Here is an 18634-nt window from a genome sequence, read left to right as displayed (position 1 = left end):
CCTTCCGTCTTACGTCCATCATCTGTTTTGTTTTTTTGTTTTTTTCCCGCGTTGTCACTCGTCATCTGACCTCACACACTAACCTCGCGATAATGGCAACCTACAGTACTGTAGGCTACTGCAGATGGCAGTTATCGCGAGGCTAGTTACAGAGCTCAGATTGGAAAGGTTTTTTTTTTTTTTTCCTCAGGTATTATAATTTTTTAATAACGCAGGTTAAAATACAGGATATTTACAGGAAAATACTAATACGGGAGGCCAGCGGGAAAGTATGGTAAAATACGGAACTTTCCTGGCCAAAACGGGATACTTGACATGTATATAGCTAAGTGAGATTCACTTTTTTTGTTGACATTGTATACAAAGCTTGTGTAAGGAGCTGCTGAAAGGGGGCTGAGAGCAATGGCTCATTTGTATTTAAAGGGACATACACAAAATAGGGGCAAATTTGACAAGATATAATAATTATCTGGGGGGTATTTTTAAGATGAAATTTTACAGACACATTCTGGGTACATTTATTACATCTTGTGAAAAGGGTCAAAATATGTCCCCTTTAATGACAGCTTTCTGTCCTTCCACTGTCAGCCTACACAGCTAATACTTTCAAGCCCAAGAAAGGTAGTAAAGACATTTCATTGTATGTAATTTCATTGAGTTGCTTCATAAATTTGAGGTTAAATCACTGGAGTCACATGGATTACTTTAATTATGTCTTTACTACCTTTATGGGGCTTGAAAGTGGTAGTTGCGTATACTGATATTTCTTTAAAAAGATCTTTATTTGTGATCGAACTTTTTACGGGCTTAATATGACATGAGGGTGAGTAAATAATGACAGAACTTTCACTTTGCCTGATTTTCCTTTCTGTTGCAAAGTACACATAACAGTTTTATTTATTCTTGACAGATAAGATGCCTTCATAACATTTGCAAAATGTTGCAAACTTTTACCATTTCTCTCACCACGCTCAGAATTTTGTGACAGACATACCTTTGTATAATGATAAAAACTGAGAGGTTATCACAGAAAAAGTGCCATTGTCATGGTTTAAACTCCACTGCAGAAGAAAAAGAGAATCTGAGATCAACAAACCGTGTTAAGTTTATTGTACAAGCTAAACTGCCTTTATAACACACGCAAACAGTACATACCGCTATTTCCAGATGATCAACTCCGTAATTCTGTTTTAAAAGGACTTCAAAAAAATATTTCATGTCTTTCACCAACCTAGGGAAGAAAAAGAGACTGGCATCAGTTAGCTTCTACAGTCTTTTTCAAATATGTTTTTATAAATAAGTCAAAAATAAATATCACATACAACACAGGTTTGGATATCTGGGATGCAAATTTCCAATACTCGCCTGGAGCAGTCCATTCATTTCCTGCCTGATTTGTGAACAGAAACATGTCACAGTTATAATCTAAGAGATTGGATGTTTCCTTTATCAAGCCATTGACAAGTCACATTTTATTGTTGTCCTGTGGTGGCCAAAATTAGAAGAAAACCTGACAGATCTGATAACATTGAATTATTTTGGCCTCCAAAACAGGATTTATTTCAAAATGTTCATGAAACATGCAGATGGTTGCTCTGCCCATCAAATAACAGATGGAATGAGCTGTATAACTTTGAGCTGTGAGACTTTTAACTTTAATAATTAGTATGTCTACCTTTTTGCAGCAATTACAGCAGCACATCTCTCTGGCACAGTGTCAATATTGTCAAAATTGTCAAATTTATAATATATTTTCTCTGAGACCATCAACACTAAATGTTATCCCATGCCTTCTGAAACTGAAGCCAAATACTTTTTATCAGCTCATTTCAATTTATTATATAGCGCCAATGTGGGCAGATCAGTAATATAGTTGATACAGTTAATTTAGTAATTCATTTTATTTGGATATTTGGTTGAAAACTTAGATCGAAATTACAGTTTAATAGACATGTCGTCTTCAATAAACTCGTCTGCAGCGTGTTGCCTCCGTTCCTCCAAATATTCTGATCTAATATGACTTCTGACCTGTAAAGTCACCAGAATAATAATAATAATAAAGTTTTGGTTCATCGTCACTGTCACCTTTGGCTTGGCTTGCTCACTTGGGGACACACATTTTCAACTAAATATACAAATGAATCAAATTAGTAAACTAAATTATATAAACTAAATTACTGATCTGCCCACATTGTATGATAATTGAAATAAGCTGACATAACCGTTTTCTCCGGCGTGCCTGTACGGCCAAATCAAATTATGTTGCATTATTTTCCTGTATGACACTGTGAAGGTGCTTTGAAACTTTTTTTTTTAAATGTATTTGTCCTGTTTGGAGCTAAAAAAGCACATGGTCACTACAAACTGTTTATGGAAAACAGTTGTGAAGATTCAGAATACAGTCTCATATTCTGTTCCACTAATAAAAACATCATATTTGGAATGACATCATATGATATAATATACAAACCCGATGCCAAAAACAGTTGAGACACTGTACAAATTGTGAATAAAAAAGGAATGCAATAATTTACAAATCTCATAAACTTATATTTTATTCATAATAGAATATAGATAACATATCAAATGTTGAAAGTGAGACATTTTGAAATGTCATGTCAACTATTTGCTCATTTTGGATTTAGAGCTACATATTCCAAAAAAGTTGGGACAGGTAGCATTAAGAGGCCGGAAAAGTAAAATGTACATATAAGGAACAGCTGAAGGACCTATTTGCAACTTATTAGGTCAATTGACAACATAATTGGGGATAAAAAGAGCCTCTCAGAGTGGCAGTGTCTCTCAGAAGTCAAGATGGGCAGAGGATCACCAATTCCCCAATTGCTATGGCGAGAAATAGTGGAGCAATATCAGAAAGGAGTTTCCCAGAGGAAACTTGCAAAGAGTATGAAGTTATCATCATCTACAGTGCATAATGTTTAGGTAAAACACATGATGTTTAAAGTGCATAAGTGCATAATGTTTAGGTAAAGCCTCTATGGTGTATTCTGTATAAAATATTGAAATCTGAAACTTCTACATCATTGCATTCTGTTTTTATTCACAATTTGTAGTGTCCCAACTTCTTTTTAATCGGGTTTGTAAGAATAAATATGGAAAACTTTTATTTTTACTTCCATAGTAAATCTCACCGATTTGAATCTCAAACAAACAAACACACCCACACACATTCACACCAGATATTACCTCTCCAACATGAGCGAGAAGTTGAAGGTTTTCTGGACTTTCATTTAAACTGAGCCAGAACTCAGAGTTATCATCAGAGGCAACAGCAAAAATATATTCCTCTATAAACAGAAACATATCAGTGTATGTATTAATTACCTCTATATGCTTATAATAACATTCCTTATACAATAAAACACTTTTATTTTCATGCTAGCCCTACCAGTTTCTGAAGGATGAAGGTAGCCAAAGATTCTCAGACCATAATTGCTCCATTTAGGGGACACAGCAAGTCTGCTCACTGTAGTACGCACCTTTATAAAGAACAATGACATTATATTTTAACTGAGACTATCGTTGTTAATAGTACACATCTAAATGTGTGTAGAACTCACATTGGGAAATAGCGGATAGAGCAGGTTATTCCTAAGTTGGTCAAGGGATCCACCGCAACAGTCTTCAAAAACGTGCATGTTCACTCGACCCTGAGGGGAGGATAAAATGCTCCATAAAAATGCAATCATACTGTTGTCAGGTATAGGCACTAACAGAATGCAATAGTAGCACATTTGTATCAGTGGCACTTTCTTGAACAGCAGCAGTCACTCTTAAAAAAAAAAGGATCAAAGTGGTTCTTAATCTTTTTGACTCAACAAGCCCCAAATAGTCATACACAATGTAAGATCATTTAAAGAACAACTCTGGTGAAAAATTAACCTAGTAACCGGGTTATTAACACTTTATTAAAAGTTAACCTAGGGGTAATAAACACATGGTTACCGAGTAGATTGTTCTCTAGGATGCGTTTTCATGAAACTCGAATGTAAAGAGTTTTATCTCTAAAAACAGATATAACGCTAGTATATAGGGCACAGAATAAGAAAAAATTAAAATCACTAGTTAATACCACTAACAAGGCTCAAAATAGCCTCACACTAACACAGTAGCATAATGAGTGTCCCTACATGCAAACCGAAGCATTGAGAACTTTGTAAGTGTACAAACAGTTTAATAAGAAGATACTTCAATAAGAAAAACAGTACATCACACTGCTGTCTGTATACATGTAATGTACCGTCTTTATAAAGTATCTATTTATAAAGTATATTCTGTGCCCCATAAAATAGCGTTATAAGCTAATCTGATTTTAGAGATAAATCTCTTTACATTTGATTTTCATGAAAACGCATCCCAGAGAATGATCTACTCGGTAACCATCTGTTAATTACCCCTAGATTAATTTTTCACCGGAGATGTCCTTTAAATTAAATGCAATTAAAGTTGGATTCAAATATAACAACTGATGGTTTTGTACAAATGATATTGGGGGTTTTATACAAAGAGTTGTTGTTTTATTAAAAACATGTCACCATTGTGTGGTTTATTTTGTCGAGAAAAAGATTTATACAGACCTGGTGTGGTTTGTTTGGCTGTTGATCATCAGCAATCTTTATTATTTTTTTTAAATTATTTTTATGAAAGTCACAGAAAAAAGAAAAAAAAGAAAACATTTATTTTAAATCAAGGAAACTCTCGTTTAGATATCATGATGAAGACAAACAAGTCAACAATCTTACCTGGATCGGTTCAGGAGGTTTATTTTCTAAATGTTCCCTCAGTTCGTTTTCTATGTTTACATTTGTTTTTGCAGGCCCTTGTGGAAGCAAAAATATACAAAGCAAAAGCATGCAAATCAATGCATCAACATTTAAATGGTTTACATACTATTTTCTCAGGCTTGACTGTGGCATTTAGGGGTAAGCGGGGCACCACCTAAACACACATTCCAGCATGACAAACTTTGTGTATTTACTTATCAATGCTATATAGAGAAAAAAATTGGGCTACATTTGAATTTGACATTTTTAGATTTTATATTTGGGACAAACATAGAGAGGAGTACAGTTCCAACTATGGTCAAAAGCATGGTCGTACGCTACGTTATTTTAATATACAGTATTACAAAGTAGGACAAAAATGTCACAGAGAAGTTTCAAAATTGAACATCATCCCCCAAGAATTTACTGACAGAAGGCCGCCCACACTCTCTCCCTCCGGCACATTCACATTTTTGCATAAAAAAAAAAAGCAATTTTTCTGCAGTCACTCTTGTGCACGCCCTCCGAAACTATAGTTAAAACAATCCTAAAACGGAAGTATTAGGAGCACAGCAAAGGACATCAAAATACCACTCAGCACACTAAGCAGATACTTTGCTTGAATGTTTCAATTAAATGCTCAAGTTCTTTATATTTGTCACCTCATTCTTTGTAACTGTAGTATCTGTGCCAACCAATCCCATTGCATGTGCCAATTAACCCCCATATTGGGGCTGGTTGGCACAAGTGCACAGCACTAACACAAACTACACTAACATGACTTTAAAAGTGCCCTAGAATGAGTTAAAATAATATTTTAAATTGTTTTCTGATATCTACATAGACGGTATGTGATTTATTTAAGGGCAAAACATCTCCAGATACGGTTTTACAGGTCCAGTTACAACCCCAGAAATTGTCACTAAAATGAAGTTTCGAAGGGTCAAGAATATTAATGTGGAATTCGGCTCTGATTCGCTGTTTTACAGCGACAGCAAACGCATCTATTTTATACTGTCCATCATGACAATGGGGATATTATGCATCCAACCTTATGTTTAATCCTGTTTCTGACAAAGATAAAGATTTTGAGGAACAACCAATTGTTTTGAGATTGACATGGACACTTTTGAGTGACAAGTTTAGTCTTTATTTTCAGTAAGACCTTCAAAATGTATCGTCAGTACTATAACTTCACATGTGAACTAGCATAACATTAACTTTACACGTTAACTCATAATGTCAGCAGTCATAACTTTGTTTTTAGCGTTGTAAAATCGTTGTAAAAAAATATTGTTATGCATCTCCGTACGATTATATAATGATAGCTTCTTTACTTTGAGTCCCAAACTCTAAACAGCTACCTGGGTAAAGTTAGCGAGTAAATATGTTGTTTGTACAGTACAGTAAAGGTGTTTTTTTTTTTACAAAAAAGACTAGAGGCCTAGTCAAATGACTATCATTCCAACTTAAGTGGTGGAGAAGGTGACATTAGCTAAAAGGATCGAGTGAGCAAAAGCATCTAAACTAACATAGTAGGCTTCTGAGTTATGTGTTGTTGATGAAATATAGGCTAAAATATAATTCTATCCAACAAAAGGGATTGCCATATGTATCTGCAGTTGTATTTTGTAGATTTGTATGACAACAATGGTAGGAAATAATATTCACCTTTGTCATTTGACATTTGTCATACTGTTCAGGGCTCAAGAGTGCAACCGCTTTAGGCACACATGCGGCTAAAATTTGTGTGAATACATTTTTTCCAGGTAGCACTGTATGAAAGCTTGTGTAGCAGTAGCAACTTTCAATTTGCAATGCAATATGCAAAATGCCAATGCATTTCAGTATTTAAATTTACATTTTCCATACCATGTGTGCAACATTTGGACCAAAATGATAATTCAAATTGAATAATATAATTTACATTTGCTATGTCCTACACTAGTTTTAACAAATAATTTAAACATATATTTAATGCTTTATAAGTTGCAAAATTAAAATGAAAATGTATTACAGAAATTATTAGATGTGTTTAACATGTTCAAGCTAAAAATGTAGCAAAATGATCATTTAAATGTTATTTTTCCTAATTGCATTTACACTCACAGTTAAGATACTTGCTATTGAATTTTAGCTAAATTTAGTCTCTGCCCCCGCCCGGTCAATCCCCGTATCAAGGCGGGGTAAGGTGTTGGGAAAAACATGTAAGCAGCAGAGCTATTAGAGCAAGGCGTTCTCAAACCTGTCCTGGGGACCCCTCACCATTGCACATTTTGTATGTCTCCTTCATTAGACACACCCAGTTCAAGTCTAGCAGTCTCTACTAATGAGCTGATGAGTTGAATCAGGAGTGTTAGATGATGGAGACATAAAAAACCTGCAAGAGTGGGGGGTGGACAGGTTTGAGAACCACTGGTTTATAACAATAATAGGCCTAAAAATAATCAGGCCCGTCACAAGGGGAGTGCGAGGCCCTGTGCAAACGTGATGTTCGAGGCCCAGGGGTATTAAATGTGGCACTGCAAAAATGTCTTTCTTACTTATTTTGTCTTGTTTCTAAAAAAAAATCTTAAAACAAGAAGTATTTACCAGACAAGCAAAAGTAATTGTCTTGTTTTGGAAAAAAAATACTCAAAATGAAGAGAGTTTTTGCTTAAAATAAGCAAAATAATCTGCCAATGGGGGTGAGCAAAAAAAATCTTATTTCAAACTAAATATATATATATATATATTTTTGTTGGTTTAACGTAAAAAAGTGAGTAACCTGGTTGCCTTAAAATTTTGAGTTTATTGAAATGAAAACTTGTAGTTGATACAATGAAGTCAATACTCAAAAATGTAATTTGTATTAAATCAAATTCTTAATTTCAATGAACTAAAACTTAAGGCAACCAGGTAACTTATTTTTTTTTAAATATTTTTTTACAGTGCATTGGCAGATTTGCTTATTTTAAGCAAAAACTCTCTTGATTTTAAGTATTTTTTCCCCTAAACAAGACAACAATTTTTACTTGAGCAGTAAATATTTCTTAATGTAAGAATTTTTGATATTTTGACTAGAAACAAGACAAAAATACTAAGTAAGAAAAAGCATTTTTTGCAGTGCTTTTGCTATGTTGACAAACAATTTGTTGTTTAGGTGGATATTTAAAGGTGCACTATTACTACTTTCCATTAACTTTTTCCACTACAGGTGGCCTATTCAAAACTAAGGTGTAGTTTGATGACGCCAAGTTTAAACGCAGTATCTTGGGACATCGTATCGTGGTCTTCTCCTCACAGCCAGTGGAAAATAGGACACGGGCAGAAATCATGTTCAAGGATGCGGTTATTAACGTTACTGTAGAGAAGCAGAGCAGGACCGAGTGTTGAGAAGCTGAGCATGGCTGCTGGAGCTATTGTTACACACATACCCGCCTCGCAAGCACCGGGACTTTTATTATGACGGGACGGGACACAGCCCCCGGGCGCCCGCACTTCCGCTTTTCCGGTCATGATTATAAGGTAAAGCAGCTCTGTTTATTATATTAGATACATTTAAGTGTGTTTAAAATTATGTTATGACGTAACTCTGTGCGTTCGCTCGGCGCTGCTGTGACATGTTCACACTGCTAAGAGTAAAGCGTTTTTGCCAAATTAAACTGAGGGTAACGCAGATATGACGCAATTGAAAGGTGAATCCCTCAAACGCTATGCTGACACGTCCCGGGTCCATGGTTAAAATAGCAATTTTCTCACAATTTAAAAATAGTTGGAAACATTTGGGATATTGTAAGTACTCAACTGATCAAAATATATAACACTGGCCTAGTGGTTTCTGGATATTTTACTGTAAAAATATTACATAGTGCACCTTTAAGATAAAAAAAAAAAACAAAAAAAAAAACATTTATTCCGATTACCAGCATTGGGCTCAAGAAGTTACACTGTGACTTAACTGTGCAGTGCACACATATTGACGCTTAAATTATGCTCTAAATTACACTCTAAAACACGAATGGGTCAAATGCGTTTGCAAAATCCATTTGAATAAATTTGGACTGCTCTCTCAGTAGCCGCATTTTCATTACAGATTTGCTCAAATTCTCTGCAATATTTAGCTACTGAATGTTGATTAAAAAAAACTATTGCGAAATGACGGCGTTTCCATTAATCAATGTTCTGCGACTAAATGTAGGTTATTTTTTTCCTCTTGTTATAAGTCATTCCAAAAAGTAGGCCCGTACGTTGGGTTTATGAATATCCCAGCCACCACAATTATTTTTAATGGAAGAAGACAAAGGCATGTTCTTCAAACATTAATTCAAATTAAAAGAGCAAAATGTTTGAATTTACATGGTGGTAGGCTAACTTGTTTTTATTTTGACCATTTCATTATTTTTGGCTTGGAATTTTAATTGTGACAGACACACACACACACACGCACACACACACACACGCACACACACACACACACACACACACACACACACACACACACACACACACACACAAACACACACACACACACGCACACACACACACACACAAATGAATTAGGACAATTGACAAAAGTAAACAGGCGGTTCTGTCACTATATTCCACATGTTCTGAAACTGAGGAAAAATGATAACCAACCTTCCCTCTAATCTTTGTTTAAAAAGTGCCTTTAGCAGCACTTACTGGATATATTACACGGAATCTCTGAAACTGGAAAGACAACTAACTAGAGTGTAAATGGAGTAGCAGAAAACAGCAAACCTAATGAAACACCAGACCCCATTTTTCTCGCTCATTTCTTACTTTAAAACCATTACATTAATAACTCACTGACTTAAATTATGAGAAAATGAACATTTATAAAAGAGTAGAAAGCAGAAAAAAGTCTAGAAAACTCTTTTTCTTTAATAAATAAATAAATAAATAAATAATAATCCAGCCAAAATAATAAAATAAAGGCGACTCACCAGCAGGCAAATTTGTTTCTCTTGCGTCCACATGATATGCTCCCATGTATATGAAAACATAAAATGCAATCCCTAAAATGAGTAGATAAAATGAATACAACATCACCTTGCGATGGTTAAAAGCTCTCACAACTAACATTCTGCTAGAAACTGAGACTGGAATAATGCACAGGATGTTATAGGCTACACCACTGTCACAGATAAACCGGCTGAACAAGATAGGAGTAACTTTTGTGTGACCGGGTGTTAAATGTTAATTATCCTGTTAGTTAAATGTCCAATAGTGCAAACCTGCTGTCTCTTGGTTTGCACTAGATATCTACACTGTAATTTTTTATTTTTTTTTAAATAGATTTATAGAAAATTTTAAGAGTATAAAATGTCCCAGCTGAATGACTTAAAGGTGAAGATCACGTGATATCTTAATCTCGTGTGGGTTTCTACTTTCTACTGTGAGCGCTTCGACTTTCAACAGAGCGACTTTTATGCAACACAGCTCATGAGCAGTGGGACTTTTATTACGACACAATCGCCGGCGCCATTTTCCACTTTTCCGGTCATGAGTATGAGGTAACACAGGCGAGTCCCTTAGACGTCCCTGTTCCTTGTTTAAAATAGCAATTTCTCAAAATGTACAAATTGTTAGAAACATTTGGGATATTGTAAGAACTGTACAAAATATATAATTGGCCTGGTGTTTTTTTGATATTTTACTGCAAAAATTCGACATAGTGCATAGTGGTGTAACGGATCATAAAACTCATGGTTCGGATCACGAATCACGGATCGGACCATTTTTCGGATCAGAAAAAAAGGGGGAGGACACAATTTTTCACACAAAAATTTCACTTATTTTTTATTTCAAATCCAAAAGTTGTTTCTAAACATGGCTTGTCAGCATTGCAATTCTCTTTGTAGGCCTATTCACTCTTTTATAGACATCATGTTTAAATGCACTAGATTTAAACAATGTTTTATTCAATTCATTACTTTATATTTTTTATATATCCTAGAATCTACTTTAGAAACATAGGCTAGACTATGTCAAAATAACAAACATTTAAAATGTAATAACTGCAATAGACAAAAACACAGACTCTTCTTAATTTCTTTAAAATCTTTTAACAAGAAATCCTGCAGGTCATAAAGAGCTTTGTTTTCCCAACCCAAGAAAGGCTGTAGGCTACTCTCCATTATATTATCAACAATTATTGACTTTGAAACAGACTGGTCTTCAGCATCTGTGGCAAAACTACAAAATTTTTGCATCGTTTTAATGCGAACAATGCGTTGTCACTTTAATTCAGCGTGTCCAGCACAGCAAAAAATAGACTCGTGCGGAAACGATCGCCTCACTGCTGTGTAGGCTACGCACCTTTCTTCTGCTCCTCTCCTCCGCCAGCCATTGTGGACTGCCACAATTCTGCGCGTACAAGATCATATTTTTAGCGCTAAAGGGCATTTCGGATGCACTTGAACTGAGTTTTGAGGAGAAATGTTAGTCTTGCAAATAAGAAAGTATTTAGAGCGAACGAAAATCAATTTTGCATTTAAAATAAGTTAATTTGGATGTGCGCCGATTCTCTTTCGCATGTGCAAAGTCTCGATTGCTTGCGGCTCTTGCTCAACACAACTCAATGCAACAATGTGACATAATTCCAGGCTGGAATTTCCAGCCAATCAGAGGTGAGACTGCTAAATTCTGATTGGCTGGCTTAACAAATTATCACAAGACTCCCTGCATTACCTACAGCGGACAAGGGAATATAGCCTATGGTGGAAATATACATTGAAAATCAAATTTAACACTGTTAGAAAGTATTTGACATTCATGTTCACGTTCAAATGTCTACCATTCGACGACCACACATAAGTATCTAATTTTTACTAAATTCATATAAAAGGAAGAAGTATAAAAAGTATGCATGTGTACGTCACGTCATACTCGGAATGACAAATACACATTGGATGGTTTTGCATAGACTTATACTGTACAATACTGTTAAATATATACTGAATTACTAATTTTACATTTAGGTTGGGTAGTATACACATTTAAATGCAGGCTTGTTCTTTCTCACTGCAAAAAAACATCTAGGCTATGTATAACAATTATGTAAATATAACAGTAGCCTAAGTGAAAATATTCCGTGTGTAACCCACAAAGTAGTGAATGGGGTCAAATCCAAGACCTTCACTTAATATTTGTATGTATGTTGTTACCCAAATCATTTTTTTTCTTCTTTTTTTTCAGTGAGGGAGAACAATCCACATCATACACAATATACATCCTAAATAGTATGTAAAAATGAGTAATCCATTCTATCTTTTTAGCACATTTTTTTTTAATTTTTTTACAGAACATCTGTCATGAATGTTTTTTTGTTTTTTGTTTAAATTCAATGATATTAAGTATATTTATTGGCAGCCGATCTTGGTGCCACAATGTTTTCTATATGACAGAGATAATTAGTATTTAAAAACAAAAAACAAAAATTATTCAAAGCACAGAGATACTATATACTGTCTGAATATTCTAAGTAGGCTATGCTTATATACAAATATTTCAAGCTGCAACAAATTAACAGCAACTCCAGATATGCAGGTCATAGCAAACAAGTTTTCAGAAGCAGCCAACAACTTTTCAATACTGCCTAAAGGAGTTTTAAGGTGAGCTATTTTGTGGGGGTTGGAAGGGGATGCTCCCCCAAGAAAATTTTGATTTCTCTGATCTACATGTGCATTTTAAGATGTTTGAAGCTAAACTAAAAAAAAAAAGAAAAAAAAAGAAGCTTTTAAACCATGGCAGTAGATTATCTTGTCATACCTACTCTCTCCTCATTTATCACTCTCTCATTTTCATCACTCTTTCTTTTCATCTTAGTCTCCTCTTGCCAGCTCTTTTCATTTTCGTTTGTGTCCATGAATAAACATAGGGTTAAGCGATGTTTAGCCTATATTTTATTAAGCATTTTCTTAGACAAGTTAATACGAACACACATATTCATTATTAGCCTATATCTTTTTTTAAATTAAAAAAAAAAAAAAACGTCCCTGGTTACGACTGTAACCTTAGTTCCCTGAGAACAGGGAACGAGACGCTGCGTCAGCTGACGCTATGGGGAACGCCTCCAGCGTGACCGGTGTCTGAAACGTTTATCCAATCACATCAGTCCTACTGACCGGCGACAGCCTCTGACGTCATAGACGTGCGACCAGGAAGTATAAAAGGGCGCCTTGCAAACACAACCGCATTCAATTCGTCTGAAGGGACTGTTTACAGGCAGGCAGGCCCCGAGGTATGGCAAAAGTGACGCAGCGTCTCGTTCCCTGTTCTCAGGGAACTAAGGTTACAGTCGTAACCAGGGACGTTCCCTTTCGAAAGGGAACTCGAGCTGCGTCAGCTGACGCTATGGGGAACGATATACCCACGCCGCCATGCCGAGGGGAGTGCATGCCTACTGGCAGTGACCACTGTCAGGACAAGCAAATTCAACTGAAATGCCTGAACCACTCCCCCTCTGGTCACATTAGGCTGTCAGTGACAGCATTCCCTACGGTCATAGCCCGAGCTGTGGCCTTGGGGCACCTTTATGTACCCTACCCTGGCCGCTCAAAGGCCTGGAACCAACCTGTTCGACAGAAGGGGTTCCTTTAAGGGAATGTGGCTAGGGGACCCGAGGGCGCCCCAGCCAGTCACTATTCGGGAAGAACTTCACCGAATGCCACCAGGGAGGCTTGACCTGGCGTCACTATGCGGGACGCTTCCGTCTGCCAGCCCAGTCTGCTAACAACAGAGCCTCTGGAAACTCGCCTCTGGAGAGGCATCAAGCTGAGGGACTGCGAACTGGCAGTGTCCGCCTCAGGCCGGAACTCAGAGACGGGCTATCCTGGAGAACAGCGCTCAGCGTAATGCTTTCCCACCCTTGCTAGCGAGGGGAGTCAGCTGCTCAATCCTAGGATCTACCGAGCACATACATTACAGGGGTGCTCAGGAGGCCTGAGAAGGCCTACAGGCTGATCTCACAGGGAGGCCCCGAGGGGCCTACGACCAACTGACCAGGCCCAAGCGGCCGTAAGCTCACAGACAACCCTCCTAAGAGGGGAGCTCTTAAGCCTGCCTGGTAGGTACCATGCTGTAGGCAACCTATGCAGGTCCCTGTCCTGTAAGGACCGCATAGCAGCAGTGTAAACTCGTCGTGCTAGAGTATGCACCTGCCATCAGGTGCTGCCGGCTAGAACCGAAGCCTGACGGCAGGAACCACTAGCTGTCAGCTTGAGTTCCAGTTCTGTGTCTCCTTCCAAGGAACTCGTTCCCCCAGGGAGGCCCCGCAGGGCCTACTACCTGCCAGGCTACTCGTAGCCGGCACTTCGGCCGGGGAATGACCTCAGGGCGGCCTGGTGAGGCCTGCTACCTGATAGCAGATCATGCTAACCGCCCCGGCTAGCAACCATGCTCCCTGCTCACCTTCCGGGGAGGCCTAGCGAGGCCTAACCCCTGTCACCCAGAGGCCGAGGCCCTGGGCCCCCCCCTCAGGGGAAACCCGATGAGGCCTGCTGCAACCCAGTAGGCCCTCCGGGAGGCCTGGTGAGGCCTGCTACCTGCCATCTGGTGACTGGAGCCCGGGAGCTGTTATCCAGCGCTGGTTCCCTGGAGTACCCCCTCAGGGGAAGCCAGATGAGGCCTGCTGCATCCCAGCAGGCCCTCAGGGAGGCCCCGCGAGGCCTACTACCTATCATCCAGTGACTGAAGCCCAGGAACGACCCCTTGGGGGAAGCCAGACGAGGCTTACTGTTACCACAGCAGGCCCTCAGGGAGGCCTGGTGAGGCCTACTACCTGCCGTCTCGCACCTGAAGCACGGGAATACCCTCTCAAGGGAGGCCCGGCAAGGCCTGCTGCACCCCAGCAGGCCCTCAGGGAGGCCTAGGGAGGCCTACTAACTGGGCTTGTAGCCATGCCAGCGATGAATACTCGCTGGCAGGTCGGATGAATGCTGGCCGCTCCATGTCGGGCTAACCATGGCTGTCTGCTTGGCTGACGAAGCCTGTTGACGAGACAACACTGTTTGTGACAACAAAAGGGAGATTTTTTTTTTTTTTTTACCATCCCGCACACGGGCCCCGATGTCGTCACTCCAACTAGAAGGCCCGTCGAGGCCTCCTGTTCAGAGACTACTGCCTGGACTGTCCGGGCTGGCTGCTCACAGCTCACAGCTGGCTTCATTCGGAGGCTCACGGGGTCCTCCCTGCGAAGCCCAGTCCTCCGGCAGAACCTACAACACAGACCTAATTGCATCGCCAGAGCGGTGTACTCAACACATTGCTCTTACAACCCCTTTAAGTAAGGGGAGTTCATTCCTTACCACACCAGCCCCGGGGAGACCGCTGCTATTTCCAGCAACCCGCAGTTTCCTCCAAGGCGTCGCCGTGGTGATGCTTGGCTTCCCAGGGGAGCATCCAACGCTGGGCCCTCAAGAGGCACACAGGTTGTGCGTGTCGCTCACCCCGAGCCCTACGAAAGGTGGAGCAAAAAAACACAGGGCAAATTATTGCAATATGCGAATAATGGTTACCACAGTCCCACATCCCTTGGATGGGGTAAAAGTATTTGGCCCAGATGACCCACAAACCTTACTTACCGCCTTACAGGCTAGGTTGCAAAACTATAATGCTCTCACCTTTTCCCATCTGTATTACCGCACCCCCGAGCGAAGACCCGGGGGCGGGCCCTGGCCAGGCGACTCTCACATGAGAGGGGGCTGAATAGGGGTTTTTATCATCCTGTAAAAACACAGCCTAAGCTATCTGCCTGTATACCAGTCTCTGCTAAGGCTTTCCACCATAGCAACTTAACATCCCAAGCCCATATCTCGAAGGTTGGGTACACATATCTTCGTTCGTGTGTTAGCCTACTCACCCTCGCGCTTACTTACGTCCGCAGGGGTTAATGCTACAACACTTGCCCTCCGGTGGCCCGGAGCTTTTAGCCGAACCGCTAGGGACACCCACTCTCGCTTAGTTTCCCTCTTGAAACATATTTCCGCGAAAATGAGCGGTAACCGCTCTCAACGCACTGAGAGAACACACCAAGTAACATGTTTACTTTACTGGCTTAACGTGACGGCTACTCTCCACTAGCGAGGCTAGCTCTCACCAGCCGTCTCACGGCTTCCTTAAATAAATCGTTCCGGCCACCAAACGGGGACACCGTACAACACACCCTCGGCGGGGAGCACACAGCATTTTAAGAACATAAAACGTCCCTCATACTGAGGCTTACCCGCTGTCCACCGGCGCGTGATGACATCCGTGCACAGGCATATACTCACAGTATCCATTGCGCGGACCCCGAGGGTTGTTTCCCGATGAGGCGTCCAACGCTGAATCTTCCTCCTCATGCCCACTCAGGGAAGCGGTCGAGTTTACTCAGACGACTCCTTTCACACAAGGAAAACGCCACTTTTCCGCTTCTAGTGCTTATGATAACTTCTCTATAAGCTCATAAACGAACGCACCCCAAACCTGACGGGGGCGCCTGCTCACCAGACCAGACGGGCCGTCAGAGTCTCACGTCCGCTCATCATTGGCCCCGCCCGGCCTGATGTCAAGCGCCAAGGAAAAGGGTGGAAGGAAGGGCTCACCTACTACCTCCGCTTCGCCCTCGTAGGCGGAGTTTCCCCCCGCCTACGCTGGTTCCGGTCTTCGGCACCGGCACCCTTCCTCCAGTTCCGGGTGTCCCGCCTCTTTTGCGCCCTACTCCGCCATGGAGGGGGCGCCCGAGAGGCCACGCTCGCTCGTTGGTCTTGTCTCCGGTCCTCAGACCGTGACGTACCAGGGACACCCGCCTGCCTGGGCGCGGCCCCGGACCTCAGTGGGATGCAGGTTTTAAAAGCCGCTGAGCGCGCCTTCGCCTCTCTAAACCTTCCCACCACCGCCTCGACGGAGGTGCCGAAGAGCTCAGAGGGCGAAACCGGGGCATCGAGGAGAAAGGACCTCTCTTTCCCCCCGATGTCCGCAAGGTTCAGCCACAGATGTCTCTCCGTGGCCACCATAGCCGCCATCGACCGTCCGATGGCGACTGCTGTTTGCTTGGTGGCCCGGAGAGCTAAATCTGTGGTGCGGCGGAGCTCAGCCATCGCCTCAGGGGGTAGGCCACCCTGGCGTTCCCCCTGATCGAGGTCCCTCAGCAGGTCGGCTTGGTAAGCCTGCAACACCGCCATGGTGTGCAGCGCCGCCGCCGCCTGACCTGCTGACGTGTACGCCCTGCCGTTTAACCGTGAGGTCGTTCTCAACGGCTTAGACGGCAGGGTGGGAGTTCTCAACGTCGATGCCCGGCCGGATGCGAGATAGTTCGCAAACGTCTCATCAACCGGCGGCATCGACACGTACCCCGCCTCGGCCACTCCCTCCACATCAGCGAAATTCGCCCGCTGATGGCGGAATAAGCGAGCCGAGAACGGGGTTCTCCATGCCCCCGCGATCTGCTCGTGGAGATCGGGGAGGAATGGAAGGCTCCCAAGAGCCGGGGGGTTATGGCCGGAGAGAAACCGATCGTCCAGGCGATTTGGACGAGCGGCTTCTCCCCTAGCGCGCCGCCACGGCAACTGTAGCCGCCCGGCAGCCCGCTCCATAACCTCCAACAGCTCCCCGTACACGGGGCAGGATGGCTGGGAGGGTTCGGCCTCGGCCGCTTCACCACCCTCCACTTCCATCCCTTGCTGATGCGGGAGCTCCTCGGCCGACGATAAGGAGGAGTTATCACCCAACTCCTCCTCCGGCGGCCGCCCCTCGTGATCTGGCCCTTCGCCGAGCACAACCTCCGTCTCTAGACGGCGGGCCAGATCCAGCTGGGAGCCCCAGGACATAAGTCGCCGCTCGGCCTCGGCCGAAGCGGGACCACTCCCAGCCGCTGGACCCTCTTCCCTCGAGAAGAGGGCCAGACGAGAGCGGAGCGTCTTCAGTGACAGACGCTCACAGTTCGCACAGGAGGCACTCTCCTCCAGCACCTCCCGTGCGTGCTCCTCACCCAGGCAGAACACGCAGAGTGTGTGTGTGTCCTCAGGTGTGAGGAACCTGGGACACGGGTCTGCACACTTTCTGAAGCCGTGCTTTGACTTGTGCGTGCGCTTAGACATGATGCTTTTTTCCTCTCGAATCAGACAAACAGTCCCTGAAGACGAATTGGATGCGGTTGTGTTTGCAAGGCGCCCTTTTATACTTCCTGGTCGCACGTCTATGACGTCAGAGGCTGTCGCCGGTCAGTAGGACTGATGTGATTGGATAAACGTTTCAGACACCGGTCACGCTGGAGGCGTTCCCCATAGCGTCAGCTGACGCAGCTCGAGTTCCCTTTCGAAAGGGAACGACATTTTCTACACCTCTGGTAAAATACTGAGGTCCGGACCTCGCTGATCTCAAAGGACTACAGCCAGTATTACAGTCGTGTAAGGCAGTCTTTACCTCAACACTTCACTTATATGGTCAGAGGTATTCCATCTGGTTCAGCTAGTTTCGCCACAGAGCCTTTACTGTACACATGATGTTGCGCTTGTATTCAAACGGATGAAGGGACTGCCTGGAGCTGTGAAAGCGCCGAACGAGTTTGTCAGCACTGTGTGAAACTACTGCTGGACCTATTTCATTATTTATTAATTTATCTGGCGTGCCGGAACGCAGTTCGACTTTCGATAGCGTAACGTGAGAATGTATCTCACCCATATATTGGTCTAAATTCAGTTACATTTCCCCTTTAGGCTATATAGTTTTAATGTGTATTTATTTTTAATTTTATTTTTTGTAATTATTTAAATTATAATTGTTTTATTATTAACAACTCAGCTGTGTGTGGAAACCTTTTTTTGAGTAGAAATGCATAGCCTATTGCATTTTTTTTCTCATAT

At 41.8% G+C, this 18634-nt stretch overlaps 1 protein-coding gene across 1 annotated transcript in view; it reads right to left on the bottom strand.

Moving 5' to 3' along the window:
• LOC137049099 (beta-1,4-N-acetylgalactosaminyltransferase 3-like) overlaps nucleotides 1–16132 on the bottom strand; it is a 36728-nt gene extending 20596 nt beyond the window's left edge. The window contains exons 1-11 of the mRNA XM_067427485.1: nucleotides 16064–16132; nucleotides 15413–15515; nucleotides 15098–15204; nucleotides 14940–15007; nucleotides 14677–14779; nucleotides 3582–3671; nucleotides 3410–3500; nucleotides 3208–3308; nucleotides 1323–1390; nucleotides 1156–1231; nucleotides 995–1061 (exon numbers count right to left, since the gene is read on the bottom strand). Coding sequence (XP_067283586.1) covers nucleotides 995–1061; nucleotides 1156–1231; nucleotides 1323–1390; nucleotides 3208–3308; nucleotides 3410–3500; nucleotides 3582–3671; nucleotides 14677–14779; nucleotides 14940–15007; nucleotides 15098–15204; nucleotides 15413–15515; nucleotides 16064–16132 — 943 coding nt within the window. The remainder of the gene's footprint in view (nucleotides 1–994; nucleotides 1062–1155; nucleotides 1232–1322; nucleotides 1391–3207; nucleotides 3309–3409; nucleotides 3501–3581; nucleotides 3672–14676; nucleotides 14780–14939; nucleotides 15008–15097; nucleotides 15205–15412; nucleotides 15516–16063) is intronic.
• Nucleotides 16133–18634: the final 2502 nt, after the last annotated feature.

The sequence above is a fragment of the Pseudorasbora parva genome, chromosome 20 (assembly GCF_024679245.1).
Source record: "Pseudorasbora parva isolate DD20220531a chromosome 20, ASM2467924v1, whole genome shotgun sequence".
NCBI classification, from domain to species: Eukaryota; Metazoa; Chordata; class Actinopteri; order Cypriniformes; family Gobionidae; genus Pseudorasbora; species Pseudorasbora parva.
Note: the sequence above shows the minus strand (reverse complement) of the source record. Positions and strands in the feature narration are given on the sequence as shown.